At 46.4% G+C, this 16,261-nt stretch overlaps 3 protein-coding genes across 7 annotated transcripts in view; all 3 read right to left on the bottom strand.

Annotated features, from left to right (window-relative positions):
* The window catches only part of FRMD7 (FERM domain containing 7), a 34,128-nt gene extending 33,543 nt beyond the window's left edge, over positions 1–585 (bottom strand). For 2 of the 3 annotated variants that reach the window (XM_083595411.1, XM_083595412.1), the window contains exon 1: positions 401–503. In XM_083595411.1, coding sequence (XP_083451537.1) covers positions 401–457 — 57 coding nt within the window. In that variant the 5' untranslated portion in view covers positions 458–503. Of the gene's footprint in view, positions 1–400 lie in introns of all 3 variants that reach the window. The other variant, XM_083595413.1, reaches the window with a different exon arrangement.
* KLHL13 (kelch like family member 13) overlaps positions 1–16,261 on the bottom strand; it is a 1,461,558-nt gene that overhangs the window by 483,279 nt on the left and 962,018 nt on the right. The gene's annotated exons all lie outside the window — the stretch shown is intronic.
* On the bottom strand, positions 6,546–14,724 carry RAP2C (RAP2C, member of RAS oncogene family). Of its 3 annotated transcripts, none has more exons than XM_083595507.1 (4): positions 14,593–14,724; positions 13,702–14,308; positions 11,297–11,616; positions 6,546–9,116 (listed from the first exon to the last, which is right to left on the bottom strand). In XM_083595507.1, the coding sequence occupies exons 2-3, from the start codon at positions 13,972–13,974 to the stop codon at positions 11,338–11,340; spliced, it is 552 nt and encodes a 183-aa protein (XP_083451633.1). In that variant the 5' UTR covers positions 13,975–14,308; positions 14,593–14,724; the 3' UTR covers positions 6,546–9,116; positions 11,297–11,337. The 3 variants fall into 3 exon arrangements, with proteins under 3 accessions (XP_083451633.1, XP_083451632.1, XP_083451631.1); XM_083595506.1 differs by having other exon boundaries at positions 13,702–14,459; positions 14,678–14,724; XM_083595505.1 differs by having other exon boundaries at positions 13,702–14,710.

Below are 16,261 nucleotides of genomic sequence, written 5' to 3'. Positions count from 1 at the left end.
TTCTCTATAATAAAGAGGTGTTTTTTTAAAGGGAAAACAAATTACCAACAACCTCTCCCCCTGGCAGCCTCTTGAACTGACACACACAGACACATGTTTACATTTTCCATTAAAAAGATTTTCTGGTGCACACTATTGTTGGTGTTCAGTCATCAAACTCAACCTTTCCGTATCACATAAAAACAGGGAATTATTGCATAAAATATTAAATTTTCCATATTGTTCAATAAACACTACAACCCCCCAAGAGCATTAGCTACCCCTCGTTACATGTTCACCTTTGCCACCTAACTGTGATTTCACTTTTTTTTTAATGCCAAAATGAGGCAGTAGCTAGGAAGCTCAGAGACATTCCAAGAGTCTCAATAACAAACTAATAACAGTGAGAAAATCCACTTACATCAACGACAAAGATCTTCTGGGAGTCATCCAAAAATTGGACCTTCAGATGCAGCATCCTTGAGCAGGCAGCTGAGCAGCTGGCAAGATCTTGACACTCTGGGATGCAAGCGGCGGGCGGGGGGGGGGGGGCTTGCTCCTGTTCTGATTCATACAGGATTTCAGTCTCTGCAGGAGGGCAAGTGCTGGCAACTGGAGCATAAGCAGGAAAGGGAAGGTGCTGAAGGTAGACACCAACGCCACCATCATAATCGCCAGGCAGCTAAAAGGGTTTCTTTTGTTTGCAGCTTTCCTGAGTTTCTGAAATGCTAAGAGACTAGTATTATGCTAAGAAGTAAGAAACTGCATTTCTCTAGAGATGCTCTGGGTTTGAACCAGTCCTCATTGCTCCATAAACAACTGAAGCACGAGGAGCAGCCACTTGACAGACTCAGAATTTCAGAGAGTTCAGCACCTGCAGCTTGGACCTATATGAACTTGTTTTATTTTTGTTTTTTACCATGAGAACTAGAGATTTTTTTAAAAGATTAGAGATGGGGAACCAGTGGACCTCCAGATATAAGTGGACTTCAACTCCAATCACCCATAACTCTTGGTCATGCCAGCTGGGCCTGCAGTGACCCATTCTTCCATCAGAATCTAGTTGATGACCCAGCATATAGCAACGTGGGAAAGGACTGCAGTTATCCATGGGCTTACAGGTACTGGTTATTTACAAGAGAGGAGTACTTTGTGTAAGTGGAGGCATGTTGAAGTCTTCTGCTTTTCTCTTCCTGCTTTCCCCCTTATGAAGCAAAATCCCTACATGACTTCTAAACCAGGTGGTTGTCTGAACAGATCTGCCCCACACTGATGAATGTTTAACAGCCTGAGTGATTGCAGTCTCAACAACACAAGAAATGTTATCTTCATCCTTCTGATGAGCCTGCCATCCTCAGTCACACCAAATTTAACTTCTCTTTGCTGGAGAAATTGAATATTTGCAGCTTTTCCCTTCAAAGAACTCATAGAAGGAACCATCAGAGACTGGATGCATACAAGCAAGGGCAAAAGACACAAGGCACAAGGTTTTAAAAAGTAACCTTGGACCACATGTTTGCCAGGTTTCTCTCTGTTGTGCACTTACATCTTAACAATTTTTATCAGGCAGCATTTATGGGGCTGGCTTTACAAAGACAGTTGGATGGGGAAATGTGTGACCCTGTTCCTTGAAATGAGGGTGTTTTGCCCATAACATCCAAGGAATAACTGCTGCCAGTCCGTGTGTAAACAATGCAGAGTTAGAGGGGTCTTTCCTAACAGAAGACAGCTTTCTAAGTTCCTGAAGGTGGAATATTTTAATTATTTTTTTCTGGAACAGGTTGCTTTGCAAAGCGACTGTGCCTTTGGTCAGTGGAAGAGACATTTATTTGCTTTAAAAGAGCACCATCTCCTGGTTATTTTTACCAAGCTGTCAGATTTTCAGTTTCGTGTTGTGTATGCGTTGGAGGCAGCCTTGCACTCCCTTTAAATCCCAGTCCTTCTGCAGATGCTGGCTTCTAAATGAAGCTTCTCCGAATTAGCAGTGGACTAACTCACACTCAGAAGGGAACAAGTGGCTCTCCTTAAAGCATTCAGTGCTCTTAAGTTTTATGTTGAAATAAAGCAGCTCTCAGAAGAGAGTCTAGCACCACCAGCCAATTAACATGAGCCTTGAACAAAATACAAGAGGACAGGTCTCTGCCTCCATTGGGCTTACAAAATTCAGCCCTGGGAGGCAAAATGGAGAAGGCAGAGGGAGGCAGATGGGTGAACGGGAGGTGAGCTAAGTAAGCCTGAGAAAGTGACCAGTCCAAGGCCACCCAGGGAACAACATAACTGAGTGGGGATTTGAGTTTAACCCTCATGGTGCTACAGTTCCCGGCAACCCTTAAAAACCAGTTCCCAAGATTTTTTGGGGGAAGCCATGTGTTTTAAATGTGTGGCGTGGTACACAGCCCCAGCTGAACACTCTTGATGGTCCTACCGAAAGGGATGCATATGCTTCCCTGTCCCACCTCTTGGTGGCAACGGCCTGTAGCTCAGCGGCAAAACATTTGCTCTGCATGCTGTAGTCACAGGTTTGATCCCTGACATCTCCCATGGGGTTTGGAGAGACTCCTGCCTGAAACCCTGGAGAGATGCTGCCAGTCAGTGCTGACAACACTGAGCTGGTCAGACCAAGGGCCTGACCTGGTATTTTGTACCACATCATGCACTTTGCATTATGCCACCCTACCAAATATCACATGCAGCTGAGGGCAAGTTAAGAAAAGCAGTTGTTGGATGCTTGCATTTGAGATAAGTTCACTGGTGTTGTTTCCCATTGGGTGTGGCCCTTTGTGCTTAGTCATGCTGAGAGCCCATTGTGTGATGCAGATGACGGACTGGATTTCACAGTGAGCAGTCCTCACCCAACCATGATGCACACTGGGCGAGACCTTGAAGCAGCCACACTCTCTCAACCGGAGTTAACGATAATGTGTCCGTGTACTTTGCATGAGGGCCCACTTTCCCACGGCGGAAGAGCAAGACAAACATGTTTTTTAAAAAAGCAATTAAAAATATATAATTTCCTCTTTGCTGTAATTTGCTCTGATCTTGCGCAACTTCTGGCACTGTTTCTGTGGAGCGTTCTGCCACCTCCCTGTCCTTGGCCTTGTGGCAGGCACGGACCATGCCTTGAGCTGGATCTGTAGAGGAGGAAGTGGTTGAGCTCATGTCTGAGCGGAAACAGTTCCCTTTGCTGCAGAAGATGTGCAATTTTGCCACTCACACCCTGGCTTGTGTGCTTTAAAAACAGGCAAAGGAAAGGCACTCTGGCTGTGTTCAGAGATACCTTTTTGCATAACTACATTTGCGACTGGTTTTTTTTTAATCGTAACAAGGAAGGATGCGGCCAAACATGAAAAAAAATTAAAATGGTAAAAAAGAAACCCCATAAGACTGTAAGACGCACAAAGCAAGGTTAGTAGCTCTGCCCTGAACCTCAAGCCCAAAGGAGAGCTCATGGGAGCAGTGGCCGAGCTTCATGCTCTGGCACCGGGGGGCGGAGAGCAGGTGGGGTGGGGCGGGGCTGGCGTGTGTCCTGGGGGTGTGGCATGTCGCCTGCAGGGGCGTGGCACCCAGCGTGGGCGGGGGGGCAGCTGCAATGGTACCCCACCAGGATCGTGCTGCCGGGGGCAGTATGCTCCCCCCCTCCTCTTCCTCCGCCAGTGCATGGGAGTGGTTGGATGCAGGGATACCAAAGAAGGATGTCATAAAAGCCAGTGTTGCGTTCTAGTGCTTTATTAAAACAAAGGTGCAGACTCACAGCACTAGCCTTTACAGACATAGGATAGACACCACAGTTAGCAGGTGGCTTTTCCGCACCTGATTAGGGCATAGGTGGCAAATACCCAAATCTTACCATCAGCTCCCCTTTCTGGGCTCAGAGCCCAGCACTCCAAGCCCACAGATAAGGAGAACATCAAAGCAAGCCCATTAGCTTATATCAAAGCAAGGAAATATAAGCATATATGATCTCATTGTTATAACCAGTACAAATTAATTGTGGGGTTATCTTGACTAGCAAGATGGTGACTACAGAGCTTCCGGAACAGTTCACCTTGGGTTCAACACATGCTCGGCTCAACATCAAGAGTAAAGAGCCACAAGTTCATGTCACTTTAGGAGAGTGAGCTGAAGTCCATTCCAAAAGGTCGGTCATTAGATGGGATGTATCCTTTAGGTTTACGTAAGAAATAGACTGAAACCAAAGCTCTGAAAAATAGTCTTTGTGTTTCTCTCTTGGCCTGCCTACATTCCTGGCTTAATTTATTGTTTAATGCCCATTGTTCAGAGATACTTTTTAAAAACGCCACCCTGCATTTGTCAGAAGAGTTGGTTCTAGTTCCTACTTCATGGAAGGGTTTCAGAGGTATTTGTCCTGTAAAAGAAAAGTACTATGTTGCTAAGCTTTTTGCCCAAAAACGAGTGCTAGCAGCCTTTTAAAAAACAGTATGTCAGAATAGAACATAAAGGAAATGAAACCTTAACCAGTGTTGAGCATTCCTGTAGTTGAGCACACCCCAAGCCTCTATTTGAAATTAAGAAAATGAATATTTTCTAAAAATATAATCAATATACTTCACCACTACACCTTTTATAGTAATACAAGATTAGCTTGCTATTTCATCCTTGAGTCTTTATTACCCTCTATTAACTGTTCTAAGGTTTTGAGCAACATTTTAAATAATTTAATATTTGGATTAAGATGCAATCTCTCTGTTTTATTAACTACATATGCCTATAAGCACTATACATTTTTTAATGCAACCTGTTAGTGAAATGGTTCAGATGTGGCAAACTTGGTTTTGCACTGTTAAAGACTCATTGCTGAATCCAACCCAGAATGAAACGACAAAAAACCATCTAATCCAGGGGTTGGCCACCTAAGGCCCATGGGCCACAAGAGGCCCAGGGGGTCGTTTAACTGGCCCATGAGCTGCCCTGGTACCGAGCCGCCTGCTTGGCAAGTCTCCGCGCGCTGCGCTAAACCGACACAGCACAGCATGGGGACTCGCTTCCGTGGTGCCAGAGATCGCGCATGCAATCCGGCCCACAGAAGGATCTCCACTGGAGTGAACCGGCCCAGGTGAGGTAAACCTTGCTGACCCCTGACCTAATCTTCTTGAAGATCATCTAGTTCAGCCCCTTCTGAAGGCAGGGTGCAACCACAGCAACCTGACAGAAGGCTGTTCATCCTGTGCATAAATACATCTAAGTGAAGGAGAGCCCATTACCTCTGAGACAGTCTGTTCCACCACTGAACACTTCTTAACATTAGGAAGCTTCCAGCTAATTCCACACACACCCCTGCCAAAGTTCCCACCTCTTGGTTCCCTTCCAGCCTTCTGGGGGAACAGAGGACACCCCTACTCCAGCAGAAAACTCCTTCAGGTATTTGAAGACAGCTGTCATGTCTTCCTTTAACTTCCCCTTAAGAGTTCTTTTCATTAGTTCTTTCCTCATAGAACTTGGTTGCCACACCATCTGAACCAATGTCCAGGATCATCTTGAATTGTGGTGCTGTGTTCTATGGTATTACCCATCTCCACATTTAATCCACAATCCCTCTATACCTTCATCCAAGTCAAACAACACATTTCTCTCCAGGCTGACACAGAGACGTCATGGAAGAGCACTTGTTCAGTGCAGTTCTTCAACCAGTTAATCCTTACCAATTCTATCACCCAGTAGATAAATGATTGATTGATAGATAGATAGATAGATAGATAGATAAGAGAATGATGTTTGTTTCATCTTTGTAGGTACCTATTTTCATTTCACCAACTTTTCAACAAGAGTATCATAGGCCTTATCAAATGCTTTGCTGAAGTCAAGATATAGAAATCTATTATCTACCACACTACAAACTCTAATAAAGAAAAAAGGATAAATGCTGGTCTAGTATGACTTACTCTAAATCAGTGGTTCATAAACCTTTTGCGGTTGCCACCCCCTTGATTCCATTAAATTCCCAGTGCCCCCTATCCTATCTGTCAAAACCATTATCCAAATGGCAGTTTGCAGGACCCACTAGGGAAGTTAACAATAAAATTCAAAGCATTAACAATTAATTGCACATTTATTCAAAATCCAATTAAATCTATAGTTTAATTAATTCAACCAAGGTGATGAACTTGACCCAGTGCCCCCAGCTTTGCAAAGCCTGAGTTTTTTTACACCTAACTGCTGACATCAAGCAGACCAGGTTGTGGTTTCTCACATCTGCCTCCTCAATTCTCTCTATTTCCCTCACCTTGTTGGGAAAAAAAGACATTTGCCCATCTCCAGTATTCCGGCAGACACTTTGGAACAGGCATGGGGAATATTTGGCCCTTCTCCTACTGAATTGGCCATGCTTGCTGGGGCTGAAGGGCCAGGGGTTCTTCACATCTGCTTTAGAATATGGTGTGTATGTACACACACACACACGAATCACAGATTCTTAAGAAGCTGAATTTTGCACTCTGGCTGCCCCTGCACACAGCTGCAATTATATGGTACATACCAACTACCTCATTCTAGAAACCCAGCCACTTCCCCTAGCATAAATATTACCAAGACAAACAACAGTGATGCAGTTTTGGTAATTAATACAGGTATCTATTTTATTTAAAAAAGTTACAAACAGGTGGACTGTAGGGTCGTCTTACAAAATAATGAATGAATGAAATCCGGGGGGGGGGGGTAATAGGTGGTTTTTAGTTTACAATGCATTAGATCATAGTTCTAAGTTTTGCATTCACTAATTTTTCCAGGTTTTACTTTTTCACCAATAAAAGGTACAGCACACTGGTTAAGTTCAGGTTTCCTTTTAGGTACTTTTCACACATATCACGGCTCTCAGCTGTGTCCATGCAAAAGGTCACAATTGTACCTAGGGGGGTATTTCTCTCCCAAAAAACAGCTGCATTCACGGACCCTGGCCAGTTGCTCTGGGGGGAGAGGAGCAGGGCCTCAAAACCCACCGTGCAAACAACAGAAAAGGTGGCTAAGGGAGACAATAATTCTTTCAGAATTATCTTGTGTTCTGCTGCCACTTTTCAGTCTAGGGGACAGATATCCCAGGGTGGTTTGGGAGACCTCTGAAAATGGCCTTTGTTTGGAGAGTCCCACTGCAGTGATTTGAACACCCAAGAGAGATGCTGGAGGGTCAAAGGAAGCAGCCCACCAGAAGCTTTGCCCTCAACAAGCCCCGATGAAGCTAAAAGGGGGCTTAAGAGACAACTTTTTCAATTAACAAAGAGACCCAGGAGGCAGGCCTGGGGGTCCTGCAAATATGCACCTTGCGTTATCAGCTACTTCCACAAAGCTACTCCTCACTGCAACCCAAGAGGAAGCCTCAGCTAAACATTTGGTCCCTTATTCCAATTTGCAGTGAGGAAACTGACACTGGGCATAAGTTTTGCCATTCCTGGGAATATACCAACTGCTGATGTCAGTTAAGAATTTTAAATCACATTTTAACAATTGATCAATTAAGAAACAAAAGGGAAAGGGTTGGTGGCAATGCAAGGTTTCTGCCCTCTTAGGAAATTAGGTTATTTGGATCCTCTGTTCCCTTGGCACTACTAACATGTTACCATATAAATATACTTTGAGAACAGCCTTCAGTTTTGAAGTCTTCCATTAAAGTGCAAACCTAACATTAATTTCTAGTAACCCCATTGCAAATTTGGTAACCTGAAGCTTTAAACTTAAAACTGATTTTTTCTCAATAGGGTTCAAATGAGACTAAACATGCAGAATGCTGGTGCCTCTTTTTGAAGTTATAGTTGCCTCATATCTCAGGCTAGTACTTAATTGCAAGAATTCATTGTCAACAGGTTATTGGCTTTTATAGGACAAGCCAGTATTTATCAAGCATGTTCAAATTAATTAAGCTAGGCTCTTAAACCTACAATTTGATACAGGTAAATGAGCCATAGTTATTCAGACTGTGGGGAGGAAAAGGCGGTTTCTCAAATCACTGCTGGAAAAAACTCCTACCTCAACACTTCAACTATTTATATACTTTTCATTCCGCTTAATACCTGTGTTGCTGTTCTAAGTTTTCAAGTATCCAGACAAAATAGTTTAAATCAGGTAAACTCTGCAGAAGGCAATGGCTGTGTAATGCAATCGTGCATGGAGTTGATGCTCAACACTCTTGCCCGCTGTGCCAGCTCAGAGTACTGGAAACCAGGGGAGTGGGCAGGAAATAAGCAAACAGATATTGCTTCAAAACATTATTAGGAGAGAAACAGTATTTTAAGAACTAGAAAATGTTTTTTTTATTTTTGCATTTGATGTCATCTTAATCCTGTCAGGCAAACCCAAGTTAGCTTTTGCTTTTGAACAAAAGCCCCGTGGGCAACTCATTATTCTTCGCCGAGAAATACAATATCAGAAATTGAAAAATGTCCTGGTGATTTAACATGAATGCTGCATCAGTTTAAAAGGGGAAAAACAAACAAACTCTGAATACCATGTGATAAGAAGGAAAACACATACAAAGTGCTGGTCAGCTCGAGACCCAGTCCAGTAACTTCCTATCTTCATGTAAGACCAATGACCAGCCACCACAGCTGCTAGCGAAATGTGATGTTAAAAACATCCGTACAATATGACTCATATCTATGACACCATCACATGTAAACAGAACATTTTGAAGTTTCAACCAGTGACATTTTGGAGGAGAAGAAAACTTTCTTTTTGCAAATCAAGCACGGATGTGAGGTAATATACAGAAGTAACCACTTGTTTAAGGCTCACTTTTATTCTCCATTAAAACTTTCACTTAAAAAGGCATTGAGTAGGTAATACTGAGTTTAAAATTTAATAAATACAAGTTCTGGAAATCAATTAAAGAAATCAAAACATATTTTTAAAATGAACTTTTGCATATTAGCCATTAATAGGAATTTAGAAAGCTATTTTAAAAAGAACGAGAAGGACTGAGAGATAAAGAACAGATTTCAGAATGTGTGGTAAACATGCTAAGCGTTTGTCGCAGGCCTACGGATGTCCATGGCCGCCGCTGACCTTTTTGCACCCACGCCTGGAAATGTGCTCTAAAGAGAGAGACAGGATTTAGCAAGGCTCAGTTCTGCAGCCTGGGCTGAAAGGGTTTCTCCAAAGCAGCATCTGTGCAAATTCCTCTGAGTTTTTATCTGCAGTTAAGACAAAGAGCAAATCAAAGGCAGGCTCGGCTCTTTCAGGATACAGACCAGTGATTGGGCCAGGGCCAGCCTATCCTTGTATTAAACAGACTCCACTACTTTGGCGCAACAGCCCACGCCCACTGTTTCTGGGCATACCTTACCCCCAAGGTAGTTGAGATTCAGTCAGGCCCTTTCGCCTCGTCCTCTGTAGCTCCCCCACCCTATCAAGCACACAAGGCTCCTTTACATTCCCTTTTCTCATGCTTCATTTGAGTGCACAAATTTTCCCCTGACATGTAAGCCAATTTCATCATAAAGGCCAGGATTCTGCAATACTGTGAGTGGCACAGAGAAAGCAGGTGGTGATGCTTTTCAGACAGTGTTACACCTGGCAAAGTAGAATTTGCAAATGGCATCCCTCAGCAAGGAAGGCAGTCCACCCACCCCAAGCCTGACATAACAGAAGAGAGACCACTGGTATTTCACTGGAAGCCCCCCCCCCCTTTAAGAGTGGAAGTTTCAGACCAGGGCAAAGGAGAGGCTGCACAATGTCACCGGTGTTATTCCATTTGCAGCAACTGATGTGAGTTTCAACACAAACTTTTAAACTGCAGAACACAGTCAGCAACCACCCTGGAATATTTAAATGACAGCTGACACATCAGACTGTTTTCGTAACCTCTTGCCTCTTTTGAGCCAAGAGGCAGCTTCAAATCATGCAGAAGCACAGTAGGAATCAGCAGTGGCACTCTTCCGCTTCTTCAGATGCTTCTATTATTAAAGTGATTTGCATGACAGGGAATATGCTTAGAGCAGCTTGCGCAAGGACTCTGGGGTCTGATCAACCTCAGAAGGCCCATATCCACACTCCTTTTAGACAGCCATCTTTATACCCAAAGCCAGGCAGCAGGAGGAAAGGCTCAAGAGAAGACTTGCTGCCTCTGGAGTGGTTCTCCTTGGACTAGGCTGGGTGCTTCACTGGGCTCAGCTCCCATCAGCCCAAGGCAGCCTGGCCAATGGTCAGGAATGGTGGCAGCTGCAGTCCAGCAAAATCTGGAAAGTACAAGGAATGATGGAAAACCAGGAAACAGATGCTGAGGCAAGTACCTCAGCCTCCCTCCTTACACACGGGGCTAAATGAGGCAGCCCGATGGCTGCCATCAACTTGCATCTCCACCTCATTTTCTGCGCTAGTCTGCATCCTGCTGGTGCGCTCATGAGGTTCCAAAAAACTATCAGTACTAACTATGAACTATCAGTAGCCTGCGCACCTTGCTAATCTAGTTACTAGGCACTGTTGCAAATAATGTGGTTTTGCCACTTATTTCCCACCTCACCAACTACTGTTGAAACTCCATCACACTTTTGAATAGCCTGTATGATCACATAAGGCACAGAGGTCCACTCTGCTGGTACCCAATGCAAGCACTTTAGGGCCTAACCAGTGGCTCTCCACCGAAAGGCAGGTGTACGCTTCAAGGCAAGTTAACTGAGGTGCTGCTGTGCATTCACATGATCCTCATTCAACTGGGGCAAGTTAACAATTATTTTCTGGGCAAACTTGAGAGGGGCAGAATGCAAGCACTGCAAACAGAGGGCAGCAGCTTCAACCCTTTGCTACTCTGGCTAAAAGGCTTTTGAAAGGCCAGTCTCTGTGCAAGACTACGGGGAGCCATCAGCAATTGCTATAGACCACGCTGGGCTAGGTGAACCAACAGCCTGATGCAATGTAAGGCAACTGAGAACAATAGCAGGGATCTCCAAAGGAGACCCATTGCCAGAGCAAAAAATTCAGGGCGACAGCAAACCACAAGACATTGGTCAGATGTCCAGCAGAAGCCACCTGCCATGGCAATGTAGGCTGGCAAGAAACTGAACAAAGTGCGTTTCTGAGAGATCCAGTGGAGTCAAGTGCTTCCTTGGGAAGCACAAGTCTGAATCCTGGCCCAGGAACAAATTTGACTGGACAGCATAGGACAAGCTCCCTACACTGTCAAATGCACTGCCACTCCTCACTTCTCAATCACAGGGTTGCTGCAAAAACAATGCTACTGCCCAGTTTGTATAATAATAATAATAATAATAATAATAATAATAATAATAATAGAAGACACTGTAGTCCACCTTGAGCCTAACAGCTCCCTCCTACCCTTGAGTGGTATTCTGCTATCCATGGAGATTCCACCAACCTGCTTGGTATGGCCATGATTGAGGTTCTGCTTTCTCTTTTTCACTGGACAATACAAGTTGTACAACACTGGTCTTGCTTTTCAGGCAGGGATGCATAGTTCATTTGCCTCACGATCTCTGCAAAGAGTTCATCCACCATGGTCTTGCTCTTGGCAGATGTCTCCATGAATGGGCAGCCCCACTCCTGGGCCAGAGCGCGACCTTCCGCCGACAGAACCTCCCTTTCCGACTCCAGATCCACTTTATTCCCCACCAGGATGAGAGGAACCTTCTCGTATCTCTTTACACGGACAATTTGGTCCCTCATTGGCTTGATGTCCTGAAGAAGAAAAGAAAGCCATTGAAACCCTCATGGCTGCAGCAGTGCTCAGACAGCAAACCAGTGCAACTGTGACCAAATGTTAAGCGATTTAGCCTACATGCCAGAAAGCAGATCTGGCTCCACTGAGAGGGCATGAAGTGACAGTTTTCATTTAGGGGGCAGAAATATCCCTGTGGGAATGGCAGGTTCAGGGAAGGGATTTGTGCTATGCCTTCAAGTATGTTATTTTGCTTTAAAAAAACCCATTTGTATATATTTTTGTATGAAGAAAGGTCCTTGTCAAAAACTGTACAACACAGGTACAAGAGACACATGAGAACAAAAAAGACAGATAGGCAGATGGCGGCATGTCACAGGCTTGACAAGCCTTCCAAGTCTCTGGGTGTGTAAGAACAAGGGGTCTGTCACGACACCTGGCTACCCATGTGGGGAGGGTGCCCACAAGTTGTTTTGCAAGTCTCCACTGGAGCATGGGGAGAGTGTGACTATAAATAAGTCACTCGGGATCTATGGGATCTTGCACACTTCTAAGGTAAAGAAATAATTAAGTATTGAAAGCTACAATTATTAATGCAATTGCATGGGAAGACTCACACCTACTTCCTTTTGATTAGGAGTGCTAAAAAAAGACACACACACCCAGTGCAAGCGGGTCCCACTGCCCCACTTGAGGATTCAATAGAAGCTTGAGGTCTTGAGGGGTTATTAAGTTGTCTTTCTGCTAGAACATGCAAGATATCATGAGCAGAGAAGAGAGGCAGCCAAGTCCAATAGAAAAGAAATGCCAAGGAAAGAAGCCTGGAATCAAGATAAGCATTTATCTAGCTATGCATCCACCACGGATATACTCCACTCTCTGCGTGGGTGTAATAGAGTCTGCCAAGAAGCTGGAGTCCACCCAACTCAGCAAGTTAGCTGGTGCCAGGAAGGAGTCTTTGCACAGCTCTTAGGGAGGGCCAGCTTCTAATCCTTCCCATGCATTCCTTTCCACTCCAGGTTACAGGAATCACTATTAAGATGCCCAATTGCAGCTCTGCATGCTTGGACTTCAGACATGAAGGTTTCAATAGCATGCTCAGACTCCCCCCCCCCCAAAAAAAAAATTATTATTGGGAACTCAAGCAGTTAAGAGCTAAACTGGCAAAGACCAAATTGTTTTATGGTTGTGAACTGAGCATATTTGAAGACTGCTACGTTACCTAAGCCACCACCAATACAAAAACTATTTTCACTCTTTAAAAACTCAACAACAAAGCATCTGACATATCCTGACACAACTCACAATATGTCAATAGCTTTTAGCAATCGGTATCTGCAGTCATTTCTTCTGACCCAAACTGTCTTCTGTAACAAAGTGTGGTCAGATTTTTAAGAAAACAAGTTATATGAATAGATATTCAAAAACTTTTGTGTATGTTTTGGTAAATAATGTTCAGCTAAAAACACAGTTTGGTGTTTTTAGCTAAAACCATAGCTATGGTTTTCCCAGTAGTGATGTATGGAAGTGAGAGCTGGACCATAAAGAAGGCTGATCGTCGAAGAATGGATGCTTTTGAATTATGGTTCTGGAGGAGATTCTTGAGAATCCCATGGACTGCAAGAAGATCAGACCTATCCATTCTGAAGGAAATCAGCCCTGAGTGCTCATTGGAAGGCCAGATCCTGAAGCTGAGGCTCCAATACTGTGGCCACCTCATGAGAAGAGAAGACTTCCTGGAAAAGACCCTGATGTTAGGAAAGATGGAGGGCACAAGGAGAAGAGGACGAGATGGTTGGATAGTGTTCTTGAAGCTACCAGGATGAGTCTGACCAAACTGCAGGAGGCAGTGGAAGACAGGAGTGCCTGGTGTGCTCTGGTCCATGGGGTCACGAAGAGTCGGACACGACTAAACAACTAAACAACAACAACAAAAAACCACAGTGCTGCCAAACTGTGATTGTGGATAACAGCTTCTTAAAGTCTAGTTGCACTCCTAACAGATAAATATATTTTCAGTTGCTTGAGATTTTTTGGGGGAGGGGAAACGCACAAAAAGTCCCGGGGGAGGGGACAGGAAGCATAGATGAAACAGTATTTCTTACCTGGAAAGATTGTTGGTTCACCAAACTGTAAACTAGGATGAAGCCTTGGCCATTTTTAATGTAGAGATCACGCATGGAAGCAAACTGTTCCGTCCCTGCGGTATCCAAGATTTCAAGTACTGATGGGGAGCAGTCCACTTCAATCTCCTTGCGGTAGAAGTCTTCGATGGTGGGGTCGTACTTCTCAATGAACGTCCCGGTGACAAACTGCACGGTCAAAGCCGACTTGCCCACCCCCCCACTCCCTAAAACCACGACTTTGTACTCCCTCATGGGCGCTGGCGATCCCCCTGCACAGCATAAAACAGGGAGGCCGCGAGCCGGGGAGCAGCTGGCGGGCAGGTGGGCGCAGAGGAGGACGAGGAGGAGCAGCTGGGGCAGAGGAATGCCGAGTCAGGGGGCTGGCACGCCCCCCGAGAGGAATCGGGGAAAGCCGCGGGGAGAAGGGAAGCCGAGTGGGGAATCCTCATAGGGCTGGACGCCCCGGTGGCTTCTCCCCCACTTTTCCAGGGGGGCTCGCAGCTGCCTTTGCCCGGAGGAGGAATTTTATTCCGGGGGGGCGGGGTTGAAGCCGCGGCGCGCCAAGGAGAAGGTGGGCTTGGCTTTCCTGAGAGAGAAGAGGAGGAAGAGGGAAGCCTGCGCCTGAGATCGGGTCCCTCGCAAGGGGCTTCTGCCCTGGGGGGAGGGGCGGGGCGAGGGGGCTCAAGGCCGCGCGGGATCGCGGGGTGCGCGCGCCCGTGAGGCGGCGGCGGCGGCGGCTGCTCCTGCCTCCGCCGCCTGCTCCGTCCTGCCTACGGGGAGGAGCAGAGAAAAGAGCCCGCGAGGGGCGGCTCAGAGATGCCCTCGCCGGCCCGCCAAGCCTTCCAGCCCGGCCCCTCGCCGCCCCCTCACCTGCGCCAAGCCCCGGCCGCCGCCGCCGCCGCCGCCTCACTGAGCCATGGCCGCCGCCTCACTGAGCCATGGCCGGCCGCCGCGCTCTGCTCAGGGGTGGGGAACCGCCCGCCTGCCCGGAAGGCTTACGCAGCAGTACCGCTCACACGGCTTCCGGGAGGGAGCGGAAGGGACAGTCGATGCCGCGACACCGGGCGGGCGGAGGGAAAAGGAAACGGTTACGGCACCAGGGCGCATGCGCTATTAGCGACATCTGGGCCGGCGCAGGAAGAGCGAGGCCTCACTTCCGGCGTGCGAAACGCACTTCCGCCGCTCTATCCACCCGCCTTCACCATGCGGCTCATTGACGTTTCTGGTTCTGTCTCCCGAGGCAGGCGGGCGCCGACAACTACGTCATTTCCGGCTAGGCCGTTCAGAAAAAGCTTCCTCAGCGGGTCGCAGGTCTGGCGAGGGAGGCGCCTCCGGTCCAGACCTTGTCGGTGTCGCCACTTCCGCTCTGAGGCGCTGAGGTTTCCATGGCAACGCGGGCGGGGGAGGAGCTCGTCGATCATAGAGACCTTTTCGGAAGGTCAGATTCTCGCTGCCGCCTTTCCTCCGAGGAGCTCAAGGGGGCGCGCGTCCCCCCCAACAACCCCGCCAGGGATCCGAGAGGCCCCGAGGGGCTCCGTGGCCGAGCCGGGATTCGAACCTGCAGGGCTTGAGCGCAGCCCCTCGCCCACCCCGAGGGGTCCTTCCGAGACGCCGCGCTCCCTCTTTTTGAAATCACGCCGCGAACACTTCAACCTCGCTGCTGCAAAAGATAGCCATGCATGCGGGGGGCGCGGGGGGCGCTGTGGGTTAAGCCACAGAGCCTAGGAAAAGCCACACCAGCTCCCTTGGCCTGTACAGCGAGGTGGGCATCGCAGCCCCAGAGTCATCCGCGACTGAACTGAACGATTAGGGGCCCCTTTACCTTTACATACATACATAATGCATACATACATACATACATACGTACATACATATACTTTCCATAGTTAACACCATACTCAAGGTGGCTTGCGGCGTGAAAAACATTAAATAAATACAAAAGCAGCAAATGTAATCTTAAATAAATGAAACAAAAAGCGAACCATCAAATCAAACCATTTCCATAAACATTTTAAGATTAGGGATACAATAAATATATCAAAAACATCAACAATCCCCCTCCCCTTTGCTTTAGAGAAGTAGGCATTTAAGGGCATAGATATTTTGCATTTGTGAAAAATTGTCCCTGTGACTCAGTGTGCGTCACACAATGCCACACCTTTGCACCAGTGGACCTTTCAGGGCTGCAAGATGTGTCATATCAAGCTAAATCTGAAACACCTCACAATGCCTTAATGTTTGTTTCACTTGGTTTGCCATCAACCAGAGTTCATAAACAGAACACCCAACAGATAATGGAAAAGGAAAAGGTTTTACCAGCAAGAGATGGGAACGACAGAATTACTCATAAAACACCACCCACACTCTGCCACCAAGGCTGGCCAACTTTTCATCTCTCAATAGAGAGGCAAAGGCAGAGATGCTGAACCACTATTGTTCCACTGGACTGGCAACTGAATCTTACTCCAACTCTGCAAACAGAACAAAATCCCACAGGATACCTGAGGGCAGGTTAAGAGACTCAAGGGTGTAATGGAGA

The sequence above is a fragment of the Podarcis filfolensis genome (genome assembly GCF_964270895.1).
Source record: "Podarcis filfolensis genome assembly, chromosome: Z".
NCBI lineage: Eukaryota > Metazoa > Chordata > Lepidosauria > Squamata > Lacertidae > Podarcis > Podarcis filfolensis.
This window is presented reverse-complemented; position numbering and strand designations above follow the sequence as displayed.

Excerpts from the sequence above, each read along its gene's own strand:
- RAP2C (XM_083595507.1), bottom strand. The coding sequence starts at position 13,974 with ATGAGGGAGTACAAAGTCGTGGTTTTAGGGAGTGGGGGGGTGGGCAAG. Across the intron at positions 11,617-13,701 it reads TGAACCAACAATCTTTCCAG|GACATCAAGCCAATGAGGGA; the intron begins GTAAGAAATACT and ends TTTCTTCTTCAG.